Source organism: Chelon labrosus (assembly GCF_963514085.1).
Source record: "Chelon labrosus genome assembly, chromosome: 3".
NCBI classification, from domain to species: Eukaryota; Metazoa; Chordata; class Actinopteri; order Mugiliformes; family Mugilidae; genus Chelon; species Chelon labrosus.
In genome coordinates, this window is record NC_140339.1 from 24,844,217 (window position 1) to 24,868,647 (window position 24,431).

At 41.2% G+C, this 24,431-nt stretch overlaps 1 protein-coding gene across 1 annotated transcript in view; it reads left to right on the forward strand.

The window, feature by feature from the left end:
* The window catches only part of zfhx3b (zinc finger homeobox 3b), an 86,737-nt gene that overhangs the window by 37,300 nt on the left and 25,006 nt on the right, over positions 1-24,431 (forward strand). The window contains exon 5 of the mRNA XM_084541376.1: positions 23,074-23,181. Coding sequence (XP_084397502.1) covers positions 23,074-23,181 — 108 coding nt within the window. The remainder of the gene's footprint in view (positions 1-23,073; positions 23,182-24,431) is intronic.

Consider the following 24,431-nt stretch of genomic DNA (forward strand, 5'->3'; position numbering starts at 1 on the left):
TTGGAGCAAAGGAGCTTGGATGAGCGTAGTGATGGATGATATTTAAGTAAGGGAATGTGAACAAAAAGCCAGGCATTTACACTGTAAATGCACACTGATGAGATAAAGTTCCACCATTGCCACTGTGAGGGGAAAAATGTTCTAAATATTTATTAATTAATTGGCAGAAAATAACAAGAATAGATGTTTGTACCAGAAATATAGTTTTAGTACTTAATCCCTGCTCGGCAGGCATGCATCCTGTGCATTCTTAAATATTTGGTTGACAGACTTAACACTTCTATGTAGACACGTATTTTTTTTATTGTTATTATTATTAAAAATAATGCAGCACAGGAAGTCGAGCTATAGGCTTCCAGTAATAGCAAAAGTGTTAGTGTTTACGGAATTAGCAATTAGTAACTGTCGCAGAAAAGTGTGTCTGTTTCCTGAATTTCTCGTTGCCTCACACGTTGCCTTTGCGTGAGTACTGTATATTAAGCCATTTGAAGCATTAAGAAGAAAAATCAATTGTTTCGAAAGCAAGCAAAGGTCAATTTTAGAAAGTGAGCAAAGGTCAATTTTCATGCTGCTTGCTCAGTAAGCATACAGGAGGACATATTAAGTCAGTTCATCTGTGAAACGAAATTGACCATGGACAGGTAGAGGGGCAATTTTGTATTTTTTTTCTTTCTTTTTGCATTAATATCATACGTTAAATCAAATCTTGTTTTTCCATTTTCTAATCAGGAGGCAGTTTGTTTTTTTTTGTTTTTGTTTTACTATTGCAATGATACTGTGTCTATATATGCACTTTAATTGTTGGTTTGAAAGAATTATATGTGTGTAATTGTAAATTACTAGATAGAGCAACAGCCATTGCAAAAGAACAGGAGCGTCATTGTTGGTGTTATTTTCCTGGATAATTAGTGGCGGTTGATGAATCATTCATCATAAGTAGCAATTAAAATCATTACCCATAAATGTGAGGAAAGAAGTGAAAAATATTAGTTCCATATTCATTTTATGTAACATAATTCTGTTTGCTAATTACACTGTGCTGAACCTTGACTATCCATCAGTTTTAGGCAATGATGGTGTGGACACGTTATGGATTTACAAACGTACAGATCAATAATAGTGTGGCATCTGTTCATTTTTGTCATTATAAAAATGACCTCATACATCTTATTTAGCCTAGCGTGGTTTAGCACTTTGTCACAAAAGATAATTATTTAGCACAAGTAAGCCGTGCTACGGGCTCAGTAGTTTTTGGTCTTTATTTCCATGATAATTTAACAGGGTTTATATTGAGTGAAACAAACAAACAAAAAGAATAATTCAGTCAATAGTACCGGTGTGAAACAGAATAGAATAACATTAGCAGTACAAACACTGTACTGTAACTGTTTTTAAATTGCTTTGAGGACCACATGATCATCAGCTCATTTGGGTTTTTACCCCATTTTTCTCTTCACTTTTAAGCATAAGCTGAGCTGTGATTGTCTCAAGAGGACCACATTTACTGTAATCTGTAGAGAACTGTGTCTTTTTGCTGCAGGAAACACTTCAACTTTTGATTGCACAGGGACATAAAATCTGGTTGAAGATCTGTTCTTTTGTAATAAAAAAAAAAAGAAGAGAAAAGAAAAAGGAAAAATCCAGGTATTTTCTTCTAAAATCTGCATAAACCTTAAAAATTATTAACCTTCACAGTGCTTGGTGTGTGGGCTTTCCGTGGAAACGGGTCTCTCATGTATATGTTGAATATTTCAAGGACTTGGGAAAGCTCAGATGCACATATTTGTGTGTGAGCTGTAGAATGGAGAACACAGTGGATGTGTTTGAATCCATGTCACAAGTCGTTGTCAGTCTAGCAGACAGGCATTCGGAGGCTTACTCGATTTAAGGTGGCACGGGGGCCAGTATGGCAGCCAGAATTAGGAAAAATGGGCTGTTTTTTGTCATGGTAAACTCGGCAAAAGAATCTAATTGGGTGGGGGAGAGCGAATGGCAATGCCTCCTTTGTTTAAGGGCACCTCTGCAGTCACTTTTCAGGACCATTGTGCATTGACCACAATAGCATTAGTTTGTGCTCTTGTTCTGGGCTCCTCTTTTCTCTGACTCTCTGCAGTCAGCTCCTGTCCGTTCCACTCTGTCTCCACGCTTCACTTCTGTGCCCCACCAGAACTCAAGAAAGGACCTGCAAACATACAACCTAACGTGACCACCTCAGCCTTGCTCTCTTCCTCCACCTCAACCTGCCAGCAACTGGCTTTCTTATCCACATAATTAAAAGGAAAAGTGCACTATTTCCTGATTTGTTTATTTGTTTTTTGTCATCAGTCTTAAATAATCAAATTGAGAAGTAATGAGAAAATGATTAAAATCAGCTGCCCAGTTACTACACAGGCAGTCCTGCCACAGGGTCCTAAAAATGTGCAATGAATGAGTTCATAGCCATAAAAGTACTTTCTTTTTTTTTTTTTTTTTATCACACAATAGAGCCATACTTTAAGTATTTTTTCTTGTCATGTGTCACTTTCAAGCCAATAGAAATTTGCTGCACATCTAACATTCTGATTATTCAATTAACCTTAAACGCAGTGTAATATTGAAAATGGCTTTGAATGGGCAACAGTTTCAACATAAGCCAACACTTAAAATGTTTCTTATTTCATAATCTTCTATCCAAAGACTGGGTCCATCTTTAAATTAGAGTTTGAGCCACAATACAAAGGGGAGCACTTACCTTTCATGATGTGTTCTCAGAGCAAGCCAAAGCCATTCTCATGTTGCTTGGTGACCAAGTGTGTGACTTACAGTGGATTATAAAGCGGTATGTAAAAACACATTTGTGGCCTTGGTGTGATATAGAAAAGTGGATTTAAACTTGGAGGAAATCTTTCTAAAGTCTTGAAGGGTATGCTGTAATCATCAGCAGCGAGTGAATAAATGAGCCTTTCCAATAAAGGAACTTGGGTTTTCACGATGTCTAGCAAATTCATGTGCAAATTGTATAACAACTAACCTCAGTATATTTAGCGCACTGTTAACGCCCTCCTGCCTTGTGAAGGTGTAATCATGCGTGTTAAAAACCGAGCGCTAGTTACTAACCTAGGAGCAATCTTGTGTGCATTTAAGTGTCCTTTTTTGTTGCAAAGGTCATTCATAACTTGGTCGCGTTGTTGATGTACAGTGAGAGATATTGATTGATTAATGCATTAAGTGCTCACAATCCATTAGGTTCTGTGAAAGGGACTAGAGAAAAGACTTCTCTCACTCTGTATTTTCACCTCTCCCTGTTGTTCAAAGGGCATGATTTTTGCTGGCATAGTTTAAGGGACAAAAGCCAGAATATCTGCCAAGTAATGCATTTAAAAGAACATTGGTTCTCATAAGTGTCAGTTCAATTACTCTGAAAAGCTTGACAAGGAATTGCTCTTACATTAGCCCTCTGCTCATCCTGACCCAGAAAGAATATGTTGTTCATAGGCTTCACATGCAGTAAAGCAAGCATACATCAGCATCTGAACGTATTAGAAGGAGTCACTGTGTTCTGTGTAATTCAAGGAAAGTGTAATGTTTATTTTCACCATACAGTAGCTTCACCAAATTTATGCTGCCTGCCACTTCTCATTGCTATCATAGTGGGCGCTATTTATTTAAGACCATAAGTCAAATTCAGTGATGACAAGAAATATTATTATCAACCTTGCTACTGTTTTGAACTGATTATGTCAATCCATTGACTAAATACGTGTGGACACATCCGTTTTCTTTTTTGTGTGTGTGTGTTTGTTTTCTCTCTGTACCTTCTCAGAATACTTTCCACTGCCAGTGAGAGCAAGAGCCGTGGGGTTTCTACCTTACTGCTTAGTGACAAGGAATAGGAGACCTTTATCGCATGGGCCCTAAGCAGAGAAGCCTGTGAAAGAGGCCTGAGAGTCAGTCATTACCTTAGAAACATGGGCTGCATTAGAGATTCATAACAGTGTGCCATCTCTGCACCTTTCATCTCCACTAGGGCCAGCTCCATTAGGATCTTTTATCTTTGTGCTGATGGCTGCGCTTGATAATGGGGCTGCCGAGAAATCCCAAAAAGTAAAGACTCAACTCTGACACTATCGGCCCTCCCTTTCTTCAAGTAGAGCAGTACATCAGCGTACAGTTGAAGATATACGTACTCTCTTATTTGCAGTCTTAAAACCAGATTTGCTAGATGTTTTCCCTAAAAAGCTTATATCCATTACTGAACTTCATTCAATGCTTTGAAACTGCACCGTAGCATCTGCTATCCCTCTCATTTTCCACCACTTTTGGAACTGCAATCTGATCATGGTGATGACGATGCAGCCAAAAATGTAAAAAACAAACAAAAAAAATCATTTTCTTTTCATGCATCCTTTCAATTGGCATGCCTCTGCTTCCCATATAACTGGCAAAGCTTTGTATGGTTAAGGTTTAGTAAAATATTGTCATTATTCCCACTGATGCCCCCATGAAAATGCATTAATGATATCCCATGCAAAGCCTCATTGGAAACTTTGCTTTTGGGCAGACAAACACAACTTCATAATGGTATAGTAATTCATACAAGCCAATGTTTTTCAAATGTTACAGTAATTATGAAAAATATTCGTACTTTTCCCCTACATAACCGCAGCAGTGAAAATCTCATTTCCAAGGCAAAGCGGAGAAGGAGCACACTGAATAATCATTGTGTTTAATGCTCTGGTCATAATCCCAGGTTTTATGATGGTTTTCTAATGATTTTCTAATGATGTTAAATATTAGTAGAGAGTACAGCCATAATTTGAACACAGCGGTCGTTTTTTCAATGCTCTATCAGCACACCCGATTGCAACTACAATGAATATTGCGCTGGGAATGAGATTTAAGAGCCATCCCTTTTGGTGTTTTATTTTGCCGTCTCCCCGTCTGCCATAAATCCTCATTGCTGTGCTCTTGAAGCCTCCGCCCTTGCCTGCCTTCCCCAGGTGGGAATACAATTAGGTGCTGGGGCCATTTCATTCAGTGCCACTGTCTGTCCACCGCAGTCATTCGTAAAAAAACGCTGTAGCTGTCCCAGTGGAGAAAACAGTGGACTCCTGGGAAATATAAAAAAAAACTGGGAAAGAAGAGGGAATGAAACAGAGAAGAAAATACTGGAGAGGTGAATACAAAGACGGGACAAATCTCCAGAATTGTTGTCAGAGGAGATACAAACTTGGCCTTTGATGAGTGACAGTATTGTGAAAAATATGTATTGCAGACAAAGGCTTTGTCTCCTTCCTGTGCCTTTTCAATGAATTACACCTCTCCACCCCCTACCCCCAGCTTTTTAATTAAATGGCTGCAGCTCCATCTCTCTATCCGTAGCTCCCCATTACAGAGGCTAGATAAGGGATTGCTATCTGTAGCATGTTAAGAAAGGCTGCTGGGCAGCCAAGCCTCATGAAATTTGTCACAAGATCTCATTTTCCTCATTGCCAGACGTGATGCTTATAATTGATGTGGAGGCAGCAGTAATTTATTGGCCGTCCGCAATTATCATCCCCTTCTAGCAGGGGGATGTGACTGCAATTTATAAGTGAGTGCGTGTGTGTTGTTGTGTGTCTGGGGTGTTGGGGGGGGGAGTGACATTATATCGTATAAATTAACACAAAAACATGTTTCTCCTTATCGTGTGATAAGTGTGTGTGAGCGTGTGTGTGTGTGTTTGCTCCTTCAGAATGTAAATTAATGCCATGCTCCATATCATAAACAATATGGGGAGTATAATGCAGCTATGTTCAGTTGAGGTGTCGAGGCTGTCAGCACGCCAGCTGGACTTTCACACTCAGCCGGGGGGTGGAAAGGCAACCAGAAGCCTGGGAGGTGAGGGGGGGTCAGAGAGGGCGGGCCAGGGGGGCAGAGGGGGCTGGTGCCGCAACCCTTTGTCCACAGCTCCTCCTTATGTCTTTAAGGTTTGTTTTCACATAGTAAAATGTGACCCTCGGGGTGGATTGTTAATAATGGCCTTCTGAATACTGAGATGGAGAATACTGAGATGTAATGCAGTCAGTCATATAGTAGTGTATTTTGATAAAATCACATTTAGTTTTTTGACTTTTCACGGGTATGCACAGAAAGGCACATTACACATTGTGTTGAGGGGGCATTTGCCACTATAGTAGTGAATACAGTTGAGTAATGGTGGCCAATAAAAAGCTGCTACATGTGTAATAGACTCCTAAAACAACATGTCTTTAAAAGTAACTTCTCTTGGTACATGAATATCTATGCTGTTCATGTAGTCCAAAACATTTTAATACTGCCTGTGTGATGGTGAAAGTGCTGCACTAATAAAATGTGAGATTATTGACAGGAACGTGGTGGTGGTAGTGGTATTAAGGCTAAAAAATAAAACACATTGTGGCTTCTTGGTGCTGGTACTGATAATTTGAGCTCACCAGGCATGTGTACTATGATCAGTGTTGTCCACAATTGGCAATGGTGGCTGGGGTTTTGTTTGCTCTATGTAAATTCTTCATGCACAGTGCACTTTATTATAGGTTGACAATAAAAAACAACACCAAATCTTATTGAAGAGACTACGAAATAATTTTTCCGAGAGCATATCATTTTTTTATTTTTTTTTAATTTCAACAAAAATTAGCTATTGCCCTTCCCTTCACAGACAAGATCGCGGTATGAGGCTCACATAACTACTAATGTACTGTCTCATGTTCTCTGCCATGTTCTTGCAGCGTTTTGCACTCTTTTATGTGCTCTGCTCTGCACACGAATTGCAGGTTGAGTGGTGCACAGATTTTCCTGTTGCACAGCGGTGAGCTCCATGGTCAGAGTGTATTGCTGTCATGCCATGGTGGGGAAGAGAATGAAGAAGATGGGGGCTGTCACCAGCTACCACTCTGAGCATGCTCTGTTTGTCTGGGGGAATGGAACCTGTTTGTTTTGTCTACCTGCACGCCTGTTGTGTGCAGTTGCCAAATTAGACTTTCAAATCAAGAAGCCAGTGGGAGACCAAGCCTCTAGTTTTCTCTTTCCCTTTAATAATCATCCCTGTTTACTCTTCAGGGAGTCATCTTTATATATTTTTTTTTCTTAAATGCGCCCTCTAAGCAGGGAGAGTGTCTTTAATAAAGCAAGCAGGCAGAGCGCCATTCCAACATGTGAATTGCACAGGAGAGAATTGAGAGATGGAAGCAATAGAGGAACACCGGAGGAGAGGGAGTGGGGGCTGCTGCCGCTGCACCCTTCATGCTATTATCTTTATGGCATAGCAAAACATGCTTCAGGCAATCAGCATGAAATTGTTAATTGCTCAGCCCACTTGTGTGCTGCTCAGGGGACGGGGGCCTTCAGGAGGTCCCGCATCGAGCGAGCGAGGGCTGTCCGACTCGCTGTCTGCACATGTGGTCTCCCGCTCGGCACATAACACTGTCCGAAACGCACGTTTTCTCCTTTCACTCTTGCGGAACTTCACAGAATTGTATTGGCAATCACCAGAGGCCCATTGTGCGTAGTGTATTTAAGAAACAATGATGGCTACAATAGAACATGTGCTTGTTACAGTGGAGAAGGCTAAGACTACTTCACCTAGATTATCACAATGATGTTGAGTTGAGGAATTGAGGCTTTAATGACTGAACCATTAATTCTGTGTCTTAAACTTACTTACATCTATGTTCTCCCCACTCACACACACAGCCTTTTTAGTTGGTTTTCTGCAGTATTTTCCATAAGGAGTCATTCGTCTTTGTACGTCGAGCTATGTCTGGTTATTGTTGTGTGTAATGTGTGATGCACATTGGTCAGGGAGCCACAGATGTAGTGAAGACCATGTGAAATATAACTGAGAACCCTGTGCAAAACCCATGTATTTGGACTGATGTACAAAACACCATGCACTTCTCTCAACTTCGAAGAGGTGGCTCAGACGAGGATATGCAAGACATCTTTTTAAAATGAACACCAGCCCTCCCGTTACATGCTCAGTCAGAACACAATGCCCCTCCTTCCTGGCTATCAGTTTTGTTCCTGTTGCAAGAGACGGAGAAAGAGCAAGGTTACACGGGGCGTCATATTAATGGGGCCTGTCATGCGCGTTGATCGTCTTAGGCGTGGAGGAGGATGAGCGCTCCAAAAGGTGTTGTCTTCAAATAGGATTTCTGCAAGTGAGACATCCTCGTTGGGTGATATCCCCCTCCGAGCAGCCACTTTCTTATAGAATGATCTGTTATTAAGCAAATGAAGTGCTGCGGGCCCAACGGTAAATCCCTCCACTTTGTCATGGTGTGCTCTCAGTTATCACACCCTACTCCCTCATTCATTCCCGATGTTCTACCCATTTCACCGTGTTATACCAGGGCACAGCCGCCTTGTATTTGAAGTCAGTCACCCCTTTGGAGCACACATGACACAGAGGATTCCAAGTTGTAATCAATGACTCCTTAAAAGGTGCATTGATCTTAAATCTTAAAAGAAAAAAGAAACGGAGTAGTCTTTTTCTCCGGAGCAGGATGAAGTGAAGGGTTGATCACATTTTTCCATCGCTTTCAAGTTTGTCTTTAATTGAAGGACTGCAAGACAGCCAAACCTCCTGAGAAGCGCTCAATATTTGTATTGTTTATATGTATTTTTTATCTTATTATATACTGTATTTTTGTTTATAAAATTTGCATTTACACTTATGAACGTATCAATTTCATTTTAGTTACGGCTTGTATGTCCGATCAATTAAACCATCGTTCATGTACGTACTTTGAATGTTTCACCTCTCAGTTGTAATTTCAAGTCCTCTTTAACTACTCACTCTAGTGGCCAATTAGAGCAATAGTTTGCCCGGCCCAAACATCTGCTCAGTAAGCCTACTGTGCAATGATCTCAACTGAAGGAACCGTTTGGAAATCACTTAATAAACTTTTGTTTGACATGGGCCTTTTGTCCCGGCCTTCCAGATTCATGATAGAGGAAGAAGAAGGAGCGATAGGAAACGGGCGGGGTAGACAAGCGGAATGGCAACTACTAGACAGGAATTGATTGCATTAATTGATATGCCAATATGTAAGCTTGTTACATCCACCATTGCTTAGGATGATGGCTAACAGGTCCCGCTGATCAATGGGACCAATAAAGGCTTCATCCATTAATGAGCAATGTGGTAATTAATGTTATCCCTAAACCAATTACCTCGGGCAGTGCATCTACAGGAAAGCGCAGCAAATAGTCCAACCAGGTTATCTCTGTTTTACTCTTAGCAATTTTCTCATGCAGCCTCTTTACTGCTTTGTGAGTTAACATGGCTGTAAAGCTCAGTATTCACAGCCCATAAACAAATAAAGAAATAACTGTATAGTTATTCTAGAGGCTATCAAACAAATTGAAAATACATTTTGAAAAGGGTCATATTTAATATTGTATTTAAATTACGTTATTGTTTCTTCAACCTTAAAGTTGTAGAATGAGCCGAAGTAGTGAGGTTCACATTGTCTCCTCGTCCATTTCATCTTGTTTCTGTCTATGGGGATTTAAGCTCCTCAGAGCTGGAACTTATTGTTCTTTTTAGGATCCTTCTTCTTTCTCTCTGTCTCCTAAATATCCAGGTCCTTCATCTGCTCTCTACTGCGGACCCAGAGGTTCTGAGTCGAGTTTCAAACTCACCACATTATTCTGGCAACAAAAATTATAAACGATGGTATTATAACCAAACATTGGTTGGCCAATAACTGTAGAGCCATGTAATTATTAGACCTCTAATTATGTGCATTACGTGCATTGTAGTTAATGTGGTAAAGAATATGTCTATAGTGCGTGTAAATAGCCACAAAAGCCTGATTGTCTTGACAGTTATAACAAAGAGCAAGCCGGAGAGTCAAGTAACAAACCACAGCTTTCTCTGAAAGACACACTGTCTGTACATGAATAATAGGAGACTTCTGAATCAATAGTTTTTATGTTTTTAAGTAAGAATTGTCTTACCTGGAACACATTACCTCATTCATTGTTCAGCATTTGACTTCATCTCATATTCATATGCTGTAAATAAAACAGTTTTTTTTTTTTTTTGCATTTTTCTGCATAGTTATTGTTAAGGAACAAAAGAGAAAGTATAGTGTGACAATGGGTGCCTTATTGTAAGTCTGACTTTGGAAACAATGAAGTGTTAAGTAAATGACAGTCACGCTGAATGGACAGTCCCACCCTCTATGTCTTCTCTTCCCCATTTACAGTAAATGCTTTTCACTCACAAAGTATTACATGGCGGCATGTAGCCGGCTTCAATTAATTATGGAAGTGTCTGAAAAATGTGTTTGCTTAGTCTTGTGAGGAACAAGTACAAAATCACTTTAATGTTTGATTTGTTGTGAATGTAAGTAAAACCAAAACGTGAGGACTGTACTGTGCCTGTACAGAGACATGTTAAACACCTACAGTACATTCATATATAGAGCTGGGTGGGCTGTTATGACCACATAAAGGCCAATAAGATAATGCAAAAGTTTATTTAAATAGTCTAGGCATTCTGCCTGAACAGACTCAACAAAATAAGAAACCAAACTAAGTGTGAGATGATGACTTATTAGTTGGGACAAGCCCTTTAGACCAAAATCCAGTTTATGTAATGAGTGTTGTAGAAGTGTAGAAAGGCCCATCTGTCTCTCTGCCTATTATCCGAAGCCTTAATCGGGACTTACAGCAGGGCAGGCTAAATAAACAGTAAGTAAGTTGTCTTGGGTAGAGGAACGTCAATGCCTGCAACTTGCTCAAGCCTTTCCTCTGAATGGTTCTGTATTGACCCCTCAGGACCCCCTGAGAATTCCCTAATTGAAAATTAATATTGAATCAATGCCGCGGGCCATTTGCATATTGATTATAAACATCCAGGAAGGCACCAAGTATGTCTGGGATCAATAGGGCCCTTCTGCAGCAGGCCGAGTGCACTACATCACATGGCAGCTGCCTGCTCCTGAGGTTAATGACTGCTGCTTGTTAAGGAGCTCTTGTCAGGTAGAATCCAGCTGCAGGGTCTTTCTGCCAAATCGGGCAGCAGGTGAACGGGGGAAAGTGGAAGAGGAAGTACACATGAAGGGGAAGTAAGGGATTTTGGCAACCCCTTGTGTTTGAAAAGGCAGAGTTTGACTCTGCTGTAAATGTGTTGCTGACTTCATTGTTGCTAACAAAGTTTGTAACCTCTTTATTATTTCTATACCCCATCAGTGAACAATAACTACTCCATAAAACATGCCACAGAATATGTACAGTTTGTGCTGTATATGTGTGTGTCCAACGGAGGATAGGGAAGGGAGGCTGATCAAAGATAACACTATCCATTTTCAGCCCCTTAAGGTTAGAGAAAACAATATTGGGTAGATCAAAAAGGTCCCCTTTAATTTGAAATGAAACTTTCACAGCACTGAAAGACAAAGGAGGCCCAGAATCTTCTACTTTAAGGCACAGATTAAGATTCAACACATGTATTCCTCTGCCAAACGTCCCATAATTGTTTCCACATGTTGAAGAGATGTTAAGAGGTGGAGGCAGGAGAGAAGGGATGACAGAGGAGGCTGTGGAGCAAAAAGGCTTCGATGCACAGCGAGAAAGTTAAGGAAAGATGTCCTTTACTGATAGCATAGTGTAGAATCCAACAGAATCCAGGCTGGCTGGTTTAGAGTCAGTACTGAGGCCTAGTTAAACTAATGGAGCTCTCTAAAACTGGATGACTCTCTAAACCCACAGGAGACAGCAGACCTGGTGTGAAGCACATGTTAGAGCAGCTTATCCTCCAGTCTATGAAAGACAAGGTCTTGAATTAATGCCTCTGTGTAGTTTATGTCCATTCTCCCCCGCCCCAACCCACACCCTGCACTGGGAGCTAGGGTCTGGGAGCCAAGAGTGGAGGGCCGGGGCCCAGAGAACCAGGCTGCATCTGATTGCTTCATTACAGGCCCTTTCATTGACTTGGTTGCACTGAACTGATGAACTGAGGCAGTGGACAAGAGCACATAATAGGAAGAAATGAATTCTTATCACAGCCTTCTCGGGAGGCCACTGGTCGTGGCTGGAGCTAACAGAAGCCGTGGCTGAATGAAGAGGAGGGGGCTGTATCTGGGCCCATTCATGAGCCAGGAGCAGGATCTAGACAGAGGACATGATGGAGCTTTAGGATGCTGGATCAGTACAGAGAGGAGGAACCACAAATCCACAGAGAGCTATATTATTGTAGGCAGCTTGTTTTAATGATTAGTTTGGTGATTAGTGTTTGCTTTCTCTGGGTAACTGACACCCACGGCATAACATTTTTTCAATTGTTTACTCCAGCAGTCCTCCAGAGGCAGACCTCTGCTAGTTAGAGTCCCTGCTTTAGGCCCCATAGCTGCACCCAAACACCGACCACTGAGATGAATAATTAATTTTTCTACCTTATTGGGCTCTCACCCCTAACTCTCCAACCTCTGGCTAATGAGTGAGAAGAGTCTTCTGCAGCGAGGACAATAACGGCCCCCATTATACAAACAACAGCAACACTAACAACCTCACATGCATACAATAGAATGCAAGATGTGGTATAGCATAGTACCAATTTAGCAGCAGGCTAGGTCTCCATAGGGGAGAGGTTGTTAATCCCTGACCAACCGTGCCTTAGAGAGAGACAAGGGACTCCACTAACTAGACCTGCTCATTTCCATAACTAGATGCACAGTCTGCATTAAATACATGAGGAGGAGGGACGGAAGCCCCAATGTTTTACAAATGTTGCACTTAACAGTTACCTGTAAAAATAAAATAAATTGTTATATCATCCAAATATTGTACAGATGTACAGAAGAGTGGAGTCGGCTGGCAGGCTGACCAGGTACCACACCTTCATGCCAGTCTGCTCGGCTTCCGCCTCTTAATCCCCACTGCCATCCAGTTCTCCCTCTCCTCATTCATACCTGTTCACTTGTCACGAAATGGATGCTGCAAAGCCGTTTAATTGGCCTCCTCTTTGGGATCCAAGGACTTTTGAAATGTCTCTTTAGTAATATCTCTTCCCCCACAGAGCTGACAGTGTTTGGAAAGAATGTACCTTTTGGTAATGCTGTGTCTTGTAGCCTCTGGACATCACACAATCGTGCTTCACATGCTTAAGATCTTTTGACTTAAGTGATTCCTACTGGGGTGTTGTGGCTTTTCTTTTTTTTAGCATGGGGTAGATGTTACAAGAACAGTATCAGACACTACTAGTCATTTTAGAACATCTGGCCCATGTTTTAGCCACATCATCAGTTCCATTTTTTTTCCCCCCTTTCCTGTCTCGTCTTCTCCCTCTCCTGTGGCTGAGCCAAAGATAACCGAGTAGCAGTGTTTGACTGTAATCACTCCAAGTCTCCTTCTCTGGGGAGCAGCACAGCGGGCAGCACAGTTCCACCCCTCCAGGAGCTTTCAGCCCACTTTCTCAGCGTATGACGTGTTCATGAACTATCAGACAAAACCCAAGTTTGCTTACATGCGCATTGAACAAGTACTCCCATTTAATCTATAGATTTGTGTGCTGCTTCTATGTTCTAATAGTCAACAGTAGTCAAACTGTGGTTAAGAAGAAAGAGAATCTGACCCACTCCAAGAGGGTGCACTCATCTGAACGAGCCATAGAGGCAGTCATTTGAAATAAGCTTTACAGTAAAAAAAGAAGCTCTCATCCAGGATGAACTGTGTAGGCCTGCTCTGTCAAGTGTCATTCTGCACCGCACGTTTGAATCTTAGATAAAATTGAAAGCATAAAGCAATTTGGCATACTGATTAGGCTCCGATTAATGCAGACTGGACGTACCACTGAGATTAGAGGGATAACTAGTTTGAATGATGGTTGGTGCCGTGCTACCCATCATCTGGCCCGAAGTCTATTTTGTAATTAAGGCTGCAAGGTGTGCTCATAATCAAATAAATAAATAATGCTGCCAGAATTAGGTGATAATAAATTAATACATTACAAGTAGTGAATAAAGAAGCAGCTAATTGCATGAGATGAGTCTTTTTCATTAGCTTCTTTTGAAAGGAAATTTCATTATATGCATCACGAGCTGCACCGCCAGATGAAATCCAGTTTTAAACGTATGCAAATAAGGATAACGTGTTGTGTGGGAAACAACATAAGAGTCATAACACTTCATTTGAAGAGACATCTAGTTGTGATTTTGTTATTTAGTTTTGTTGTAGTCTTCATTTAACCTCCCTTTACGGGAACATCATTGGATCTTTAAAGACAAACACCTCATTATCCGGTAAAAGATGCAGACCTATGCTAGTAGTCTCTGTGACATTTGAGGGTTTGTAGCTTTTCACAGGAATTTAGTGTCGGCCTTTTTGGGAAATATATTAAAAAAAAAAATATTAGTAGTACTTTAAGATTGGACTGAGTAATAATCCCATAGTAACGAAGCAATGAAGGCCATCCATAATAATACTTTTGCTCACATTTATATGTTTACAATACATCTTGCACTATTGATACCCACTTTTGTTTGACTTCTCTATCAACTTGTTTAAATGCATCTCCCATAATTGCACTACAAATTTGGTTGATTATTTTGTACATAATTACAGTGGAAAACAACCTGCCTATTAAGCATTTAATGGCAGTAATACAGAAAGCAATTACCATTACTTTGCTGCACACACTGAAAATAAAGATTTCTCTAAATTAAAAGGATCCTCAGACTACAGCTAAGCCTAATTGTATGGGGTCTTGTACAGACATCTAGTTGTACATCATTTGTAACGGCTAAATGCTGATCAGTTAGGAAGGCCTTTACAAGCTGTGTCCTGAGTGTGTGTTTTTGGGACTGCTCTGCTGCCAGGGAGTCTGATAGCTCTTGAATTATTTATCTATCAGGCTGCTGGACGGTAGTCACGGCGACCTAGGCCCCGTAGTGGTTGTCTGGCGACATCTCCCTTCAACAGTAGCCATTAACAGACAGGCACAGGGGTGCTAATGAGCAGGGTGCAGTGTGCATGGGACCAGAGTTTTCTAACCCTCCAACTCTTTATAACACGCAGACCCTGCGTGCTGAATAAAGACGCAGGAAAGATTTACGAAGATCTGGGTGCAGAACTTTTTAATTAGGTAAAAAAAAAAAAAAAAAAAAAGAGGTTAGAAAAAGAAAAAGATTGAAAAAGAAAGATAGAAACAACCACCCTGTTTTCCTATTAAGGAGAAATGTCAAGCGCGGTGGTGAAGCAATAGTCTGTGTGCATCCCTTTGTTGTCCTCCCTGACATTGAAGGCTAATTTTTCATGGTTATTTGAACTGGAAAATGAAAGAGAGGTTTGTGATTATTTCCTATAAATGACAACACAATCGCATTACGCTTCAGTACAAACACAGAGAGGATATTGCCTTTTCATATTTCATGTGAAAGTAATGGATGGGCTATGCAAAGAGGAACAGAAAGAAAGACAAATGGTGAAAGAAAGCTCCCTATGTTTGATTTGTATTAGAAACTGAATGGATGGAGGTAGAGAGAGCTTTTTTTTCAATAAGTGGTAGCACTCTCATGGATGTTTTAAAGTGGCTGTGTTGTGTAATCATTGGATTTCTTTAGCAATTAGCTATGAGCAACCTGCCGGATGGTTGTTAGAACAAAAGTTGCCCAGCGTATCCATTGCAGTCTCTACTAGAAATATATATCCATAGTGAGGTCCCCTCACACACACTGTCTGAGTGTGTATCTGCACAGCTGTATGATGTAATAAATAAAAATAAGTGTATTAAATAAATAAGATAAAACACCAGCACACCATCCTCCATCTCTCCTCTCAACTATCCTGAAACATCTGAACTTAGCGGGCTGTTAAACCTTTGAGAGCAAACACGCATCAATGATACCCTATATTGTATATTTTAAATAAAATTGATTAGCAAAATTGATATTCATAACCTTGTCCGATTCTGTTTTATCTCTGCGTACGCTTTCATAAACAAACACACGGTCGAGCCCAGGGCTGTGGATGGAGACAGGGAGATAGAATGACCATAGAGGAGGATGGCAAACCAGCCCGCTCTGGAGGGGAATTCTGAGAAATGTGTTTGTGTACTTTAACTTTATAAAGATTGAAGAACTGGCAGGAAAGCCTCTGCCGGCAGGACTCATGTAAATAGGACCCATGTGGGAGCTACGAGCTGGACTCCTAACACGCGCCGAGGTAGGGGCTACATACATCCAGCCATGGCAACATTGATTTTCTGAGCTAATACCTCCACAGAACAGTCCACAGGCAGATGGAAGCACTACAAAGATATGCAAATGGTGCATTCAATAAATCGACAGACAGAGATCTTTTTCAGACAGTCCACTGTACTGGTCTGCAGTGCCTAAAAGGAGAGATAAACAGATAAGTACCTGTTAATGGGCACACACATGCACACGTGTGCGCACTCAGACAAACATACAAGCACCTGCCTGTTACCTGGGAAAACTTGGGTCGATAACAGAGTCTCATGTTAACCAGAAGTGCTTCAGAAAAGCACATCAAATAAATGCCCGGACTATCAAGAATGAGATTTTAATATGAAAGAACTATTTTAAATGTGGCACGCCATACTTTTTTAATTTTCAAGGTTTTCTTCAAGAAGGCTTCTTTTGCACTGTACCTTGTGTATAATAACAAAACAAACTGTGGGTATAGTCCTCTTCAGTGCGCTTATTAGTCAGATATGAAACAAAAGCTGCTGGGTGTATGTCATATATAATAGATGTGGGCTGTCTTGTTAAGCCCAGCAGGCTGTATGTGGCTATGTCTCTGTGGAGAAGGGCTCTGAAGCTCACTGTACCTGGTAATTAAAGAGAGTTTGTGGCAAAAGCCAAACATCAGGAGAGATGAGCTATGAACAAAAGAGCTGTGACAGTTTCAGGTTATGTGATTTTTTGTGTCCCTTTTTGCCAAATGAAAAATCAATACATTTTCCGGGTTATACATATTCAGAGTGTCCGCCATGCTTCCGCCTTGATGGAGAGAGGGGCGGGGGACTGTGGGCTAGAGTGGGGGGAGTCGCCTGTTCGCCTGTCATAACTGTACCATCGCATTTTCCAAGCCACTGGTGAATATTTCAGAGTTGATGTGATTGCCCTTCATGACAGCAGTGATGCTTTTTTCTTTTTTTTTTTTTCTCCGGTCACCCCTTCAGCCACCCCCCACACTCTGTCCACCCACGCCAGTTCTGTTTGGTCCCTTTGAATAGCGGCAAATAGGTGAAGGCATTGTAGTGTGAGCTGGAGGAAAAAGAAAAAGATGCATTAATAAAAGGAGGTTGATTTAAGGGCAGGCAGCAGTGGAGGACGATAACCATAAATGCATGGCAGGGGGTGGCAGTAACAGAGAGGCAGAGTGACTCTTTGTGCAGGACAATGTCCCTCAGGCGGAGGAGATGGAAGAGCACGGCCCAGTGATGCTTTTGCCCCCTATCCGAGCTTTTAGCCCAGTGTTCTAGCAGGGAAAAGTACAGCCTGCATCTTCCATTGTGGACATAATACGTGTTAGTTAGCAACCATCATCTTGGGCATTCAAGGAACTCAGTGCGGTGTGTGTGTGTGTGTGTGTTAGATGGGGCAGAAGAGTGAGCAGTCCCTGAATGCTCAGTCCCTGTGTAGCCACATTAACCTAGATCCTCCTCTCCTTCATCACTCAAGTAAAACACAAAGAGAAAAGAACTAGAGCAGCACTCACTTTATCCCCTTTATTTGTAATGTATCTAAACATGCCATTATCATTGAGAAGTATTTCTAATTAGTATGATTTCCCAGGAGATAACACATTAGGGAAAATATTTAATACGTTACACGGGCCTCAATAACAGTTCCTAATTTGTTAGAACGAAAAAACTGTGAAATTCTCCATATTTTTTTTCGTACATCCTTTTTTCCTGTCAAAAAATACTGTTGAAAACACTCTGACCTGAATAAACCGAGCATCCTTTAAAATGGCCAGTGTCTTTGAAATGCAAGTGGGATCAAATTAAGTGTTGTGTGGCGGACCTATGGGCTGGTTTGATGAACGGGCACCACCAGGAGAGCCGTGGGGCGTTGGAGGAGGGGTTCCTGCGATATTGTTCTAAGGCGGTATGAGCTATCACTTCTGTTTGTGATTAACTTGCTGCTTAAAGTTTTTTTTAGTTATTAGCTCTCCTACCCCTTGCACCCCTCCTCCATCTCCTGCGCCTCCTCCTCCTCTTCTGCCAACCCCCCCCCGCCATCCTACCCTCAGCCCCTTGGAGACACAAAGTATTCATTCACATTTAGATCCTGAGGTCACAGCAGGGCCAGCAGGGAGAGGCCAGCGAGTCCCCCCATAGACAGGTCAGGAATCTAACACGTAACTCCGACCAGCAGCGCTGAGGTAGCTTGCTCTTCTTTCCTTTCAAAATGTGAAAGTGTGTGGGAGAGAGTGAGTGAGAGCATGAGTGTGAAAACAAGAGTGCAGAGACAGTTTTGCTTTCATTTTGTGTGTATGTGGCACATCTTTGTGTTTGGAGCGTTTGCTGACATCTTTCTATTCTCTTACATCGACTCTTACTTTCGTTTAAATAGTATTGATATTTAAATGAAAACAATTAATTGTAATGAGTACATTTCTTAGTATAATCTGTATATATATGGATTTCATTGTTTTGTCATTTAAAAAGATTTTTTTATGTTTTATCCCAGCTTCATTTATTGTAGTATAGTTACTGATAATGCCATGTTGTGGTTTATTGGTTGTTCATTAGCAAAAGCCCTCCTTGTCTCTGGCAGGGTTGTGGGCATGTTTTGCTCACTTGTGGTTTTTATGAGGTGTAGCCTGTGAGGACCTAAGGAGAGACCTTCTGTGTGTGTCGAGAGGGGGGTTACAAAGGGTGGGAGTGTTTTCCTGTGTGTTGTTCTTTTAAAGGGGGTCTTGCGTACGGGGCGCAGAGGTGCTGATATGAGGAGCTGACAATGCATGAAAGCCCTCAGCATGGGTCCTGTGTCTCATTGTCCCATGGTACCCTCCTGTCACTTTCATTTTGCGCCCTCTAGTCCAGAGTCAGGCCAACTTTGATATGAGGAAGGGGTGCAAGGGATGACGGGGGAGCTAGAGGGGGATTTTTAAAAGAAGAAGTAGGGGAGAAAGATAGAGTCTGTGAAGTGTGAAATAAGATTGCTTTTTATCCGACAGTGCAGCGCTAAAGAAAAGGAAGCTGTCCGGCCCTGGATAAAGCAGGGGAAGCACACCTCTCTGATTTACAGCGCGGTCCTGTGACACCTGGTTAAAATGATAACAACGGCCTCAATAATCATAATGAGAGTAATGAGAGCCTAGACTCACAGCTCCACACAAGAGCCCAGAGAGAGGCAGAGCTCAACCCTCGCTCCCAGTACTCGAGAGCCGGGGAGAGGGAGAAGCTCAGCTCAGCCCCCGCGCTGGTTCTCCATGACTTACGAAAGCCAAGAGAGATAGATAAGACAGCGTTGTTGACTGAGATACTGTATATGCAACAAAAAAAGAGCAGGCTGTCACTGCTGTAAGAGGAACACTGGAGCCATTCTCAGGTAGGACCGGAATTCTGTACTTTAAGAAAGACAGTTATCATCATCACAGCAGTATATTGTGCTGAGGCCGAGGATGGAGGAGGAGCCTGACCTAGTGAAAGATATCTACAGTGACTATTATTACTTGCTACTTGCTCTTCTCTACAGTCTGGGAAGGAATACTGGAAAGTGCAGTGGTTACCATCAATTATTTATTAGGCCGTTTGTGCTTGTCAGTCTGATTAGCATTAGTGTAATCACTGCTCTTCAGGGGAAAGGAAGGCTGCTCTCTCTCATCTGAAGGTAATCTCACCATTTTCAGTGTCTCATCTTCACCGGACGGCTCTTGCATAGCATCTGCTTTTGTCATCTCCACATATTTCTTCCCTTTCCCCTTCTCCGTGTGTTTCTGTCTGTTGCTGCTCGGCCCCTTCCCCCCCGCACCTCATTAATGTGTGTGAGCAAGTTGCTCTCTCCCAGCTTGTATAGAGTGACACCTATGGGTCTGATTAAGCCTCTGCACTCCCTGGCAAAGCACAAGCGGGGAAAGACCGCTGAGAGCCTAGATGGTGTGCATGGGTGTATGAGTGCGCGTGTGCATCTGTGTGTGAGATGCTGGAACAGAGAGCCCATGAACTGTCCCCACTGAGTGACTGGCAGAGCAAAGCTGATATTTATGTGCTCAGAACAGATGAGTGTAATCTCTGTGTCGGGAATGGGCTTACTCAGCTTGCATGATTAGATTAATGGAACTGTTTCATATCATTGTATTAGGATTGTTAATGAAGACAATTAATTAGAAGACAGCCTTCAGGCTATTGTCCTTTACATGTCTCAGATTTGGGTTAGAAATGGCCTGCTGCCATAGCTTTGAGTGTTTCTCCTAATCTATTTTCAGAGTTAATCTATGGCTTCAGTTTTAGTGTCTCTTCCATTTGCATCCTACTCTTAGGCCACTCGTGACCTTTCATTAATTATAGTTGGCCTAGCTTTAATCATTCTGTAATGCTGCTGTAGATGAGACGAGAAATAGCTAAAGCCATTTGCCACTTAAAGCTGTAACGGTGCTCCTGGAATTAAATGTCTGCATTTCTGCATAAATTATGGATGGAGCTGTGTTTTGCGTGTGCTCAAAGTGTCATATATGTTGATTAAACATCTAAAGAAAGAACTATGGAAACACAATGAGGGGAAAAAACTATCAGTGCACGTGTGCATGTAGCGCAGGAAGTTGGGGGTGGGTACAGGGAAGCTGAATAGCATTAACATGTTGCCTGCCTGTCACAGTAATGTTTAAGCACAAAGTGTGTATTAATGTGTAGGAGGGGAATTAGTCCCACTACAAGTGTCACATAGCTAAGAAATGACACCTTGGCCCGTTTTTAAAGGTGAAAAAATTTACCTGGGGATTATTTTGTAATCTGAGCACCTATGCAGCTGTACAGTATTCTAATTCTTGCACAGTTGTGGAGATTTGCGCAGGCAGGAGTTAGATGGGATTTCGGGACTCTGCAGCAAGATCTCTGGTTTTCTGGGAATGTTTAAGATCCGCCTCACCAGCACGGGATGGGCTGCACTGGATTGAATTCATAGGTTGCCTTGGAAACATAATAGAAACACGGTTAAAAATAAAAGAATAAAATGTATTCATGTGTGGGATCTAAAGAACTCTTAAATATGTTTTTTTTTTTTTTTTTTTTTTACTCAGCGCTAGTCATCCTTTTTGAACACCTTTATTTAAAAACAGGATCATTGGATCACAGGATTAGCTTTTAACAGTAATGTGTAACAACAAAATCCATACACCTATCACTCTGCTCAGACAGCTGTTTCCTCCAACATCAGTCAGCAGGAAATGGAGGATACTGCTCTGGTCCTGATAGTAATAGAAAGTTGTTTTCCATGGAATTATAGCCATAACGTACATTCAGTCAACTTCAAGCAAAGAAAATAATTGGAGAGATGATGGCAAAATATGTTTAAACATCCAGACTTTTTCTTTTAAGCCACTGAGAAAAGACACATACACAGCACAGGATGAAATGTCAAATAACAAAACAATAGTTTCCCTTTAATGTATTTTTCATTTAGAAACATTATTTTTATTTGCATAAAGCACTTCTGTTTACCAATTCAGCAGAAAAATTGAGATGCTCGTGAATACTTTATTTCTGTTTAATAACTGTCATCCTCAGAGGTACTGTGAGAATAGCCATCATGTGGTTCGTAGATGTAGGATTGTTCAAAGTGCATCTGTGATAATGACATGTGCCAGAGAGGATATACAGTGTGTGCAGTATTTCACAACTGACGGGATAAACGGCAAGTGTTGGGCGTAATGTAACATCATAAAAGTGGTTTTGGCTGTGTGTAGTCATGTGGCGAGCTAAGATTGGATGTGTGATGACTGCAGGGCTGAATACTTGAACAGGATATTCCGTAGCTGTTGTAGCTTTGTCAATATATCAATAGCTCATAGAGTAGAGACCTAAGCATGAAAGCATTTTCAAAAGAGCATTTAAGTACATTTGCTGAGAATTAGCTGACTTGTGTAATAACTGATAGGACCTATTGACTGCGGCCTAGTTTACTGTTGTCAAATCGATGCTGTTGCATGCAAGTCCCTCTACTTTTAAACAAACTTAACAGGCAGAGGGGATGTTCAGGGGGCACTGGAGGGAAATAAACAAGATTGATGCCCTTTTTATTATCTGTTTTTGCTATCTTTTCCTCTGTGTGTTACTTACAAATGGCGTTATTGGATATCCATTGTTTGGACTTCGACGCTCCTAAATGGCCTGATATATCGAGCCGAGGCTTTTAAGGTGGTTACAGGGGATTTCTGCCTTTGACTTGGCATAAAAATAAAATGAATTGTGGCTCTGAAAGTTTTAAATATTTATGACTTTTTTTTTTTTTTTTTTGCCATAGTAGGATAGCAGAAGTGAAATGAGGTTTGTATTGGTAAGTAACCTAGCACATTGCAGCAGGGGACACTAAAGTGTGTGTGTGTGTGTGTGTGTGTGAGAGAGAGAGAGAGAGAGAGAGAGAGAGAGAGAAAAAGAGAGAGAGAAAGAAAATAGGGGCTTGTCTTATATCAGGTCTTTCTTTTGAAGGATACTGCTCACAATTATTTTTCCATCTGCCCACTTGAGGCCACATGTGTGGATTTTTCTGCACTTTTATATCCAGATTGAAACGGAGGAAACCATATTTGTGTCCTAGTTTTGACAATACTGAATAATAATAATAATAATAACAACGGCAACAATGAGAAGATGGATTAGAAGAGTGACAATTTGCTTTTCCTCAGCCTTATAATCCAACTCTGATTTTATAATTCAAAGTCAGAATAAATTTCACAGTGATGATCGGACAGCACAGGACAGAAAAGCAGAAAGCAGATTCTGCCCTCTTTGTCTGCTAGCCTTGCAGCTGTGTGTCAGCAAATGTAATTGTTGCAAGCTCCTATAGAAAAAAACGCTGCCGTCCCTTTAAGTGCTTCCACCAATTCTGATGGCGTGGTGATTTACATATCCCGTTCTCCCTCCCCCTTCAGGAGAGCTGAGCGAGGATGTGGAGGCTGCTAGTGAGACCACCACAGACCAGGAGGACCAAACCAAAGACAGAGAAAGTGGGGGGGAGAAGGAGCTCACCAAAGGGACAGGTAAGGCCAATATTTAAAGCATATTTGGGGAATACTATTCACGGGAATCACATGGCCATGCAGCTGAAAGGTGCTGAACAACAGGCCTTTTGTCTAACTAAATTAAACATATTTTAACAAGCCACAGACAGCCTTGTTAAGCATTTAACAAACTCTCTCCAAACTCCTTAATCTATTTTTAAAATGCTGCTGTTTCCTGCTGCATGTTTCCATGCATTAAATCTCATCAGACACAGTTAGAATAAACTGTCAATTTAGGGAATATGCTCAGGTGACATGTGACCCTTGTTTTGTCTTTGATCAATGGGTGATGTGAAGAGCAGGGCCTGTGTGTAATTCCAACTGTGCCATGTGTACATGCGCACATGTGGTAGCACAACCCCCTTCTCAACTTTGCTGAACACACAGAGGAACGCAGACAACACTCACCTGCGGTGAACGTTATCAGAACAGGATGGTTTTATCTGTGGGTCCTCTTTATTGATAGGTGTGTCTGGTGACTTCTAAACAAGGGGGTTGGGCTTAGTGTAAAGGGGAGGGGTTTTAGCCCTAAACAGTCTCTCATCAAGGGCTAGCTGCATTCATTTTAGCATTTTAGGAAACATTTCAGGTTCTGATATTATTTATTTTCAAATTATTTGTGTTGTATATATCAGATTGAAATATGTTGTGGATGAATGCATGTGCAGTTAGTAGTTTTCTTTGTTTGATGGTGCAGTTTTGATCATGAGAACATCACACAGTGAGATGGTTTATTGTCAAACCATAAACTTATCATAATTTTGGTATTGTTAAGGGCTGTCTGGAAAGCCCTATCTCATTTTAAGAGAAGGACTGTTACAGTGAAAGGTCACAGTAGTGAAATCAGAAACCGATCAAAAACTGATTTCTGGTGATGATGGTTCAGTTGTTGATGCTGCTGTCACTTATGTACTAGATCTACACAAGCAGTGTAGATATTTTTTGTATAGTATAGGATGACAAACGAGTTTAAAAAGAACACACATTTTGTGCCACATATTATACTGCAGCACGGGATGTACATAGGTATATTTATATATCTGATTTTTATTTAGATTCCTGAAACGGTGTAAATGCAATACAGTTTCATTTTTCACTTTTTATGTTACACATAATTTACTTTATATGCCTGTATTAGAAAAACAACACTGGCAGTTAAGACGCGTCTTATTCAATAGAAGAGACTTCTGATAATGATGACACTAAGCAGTAAGAGCCCTCGATAGATG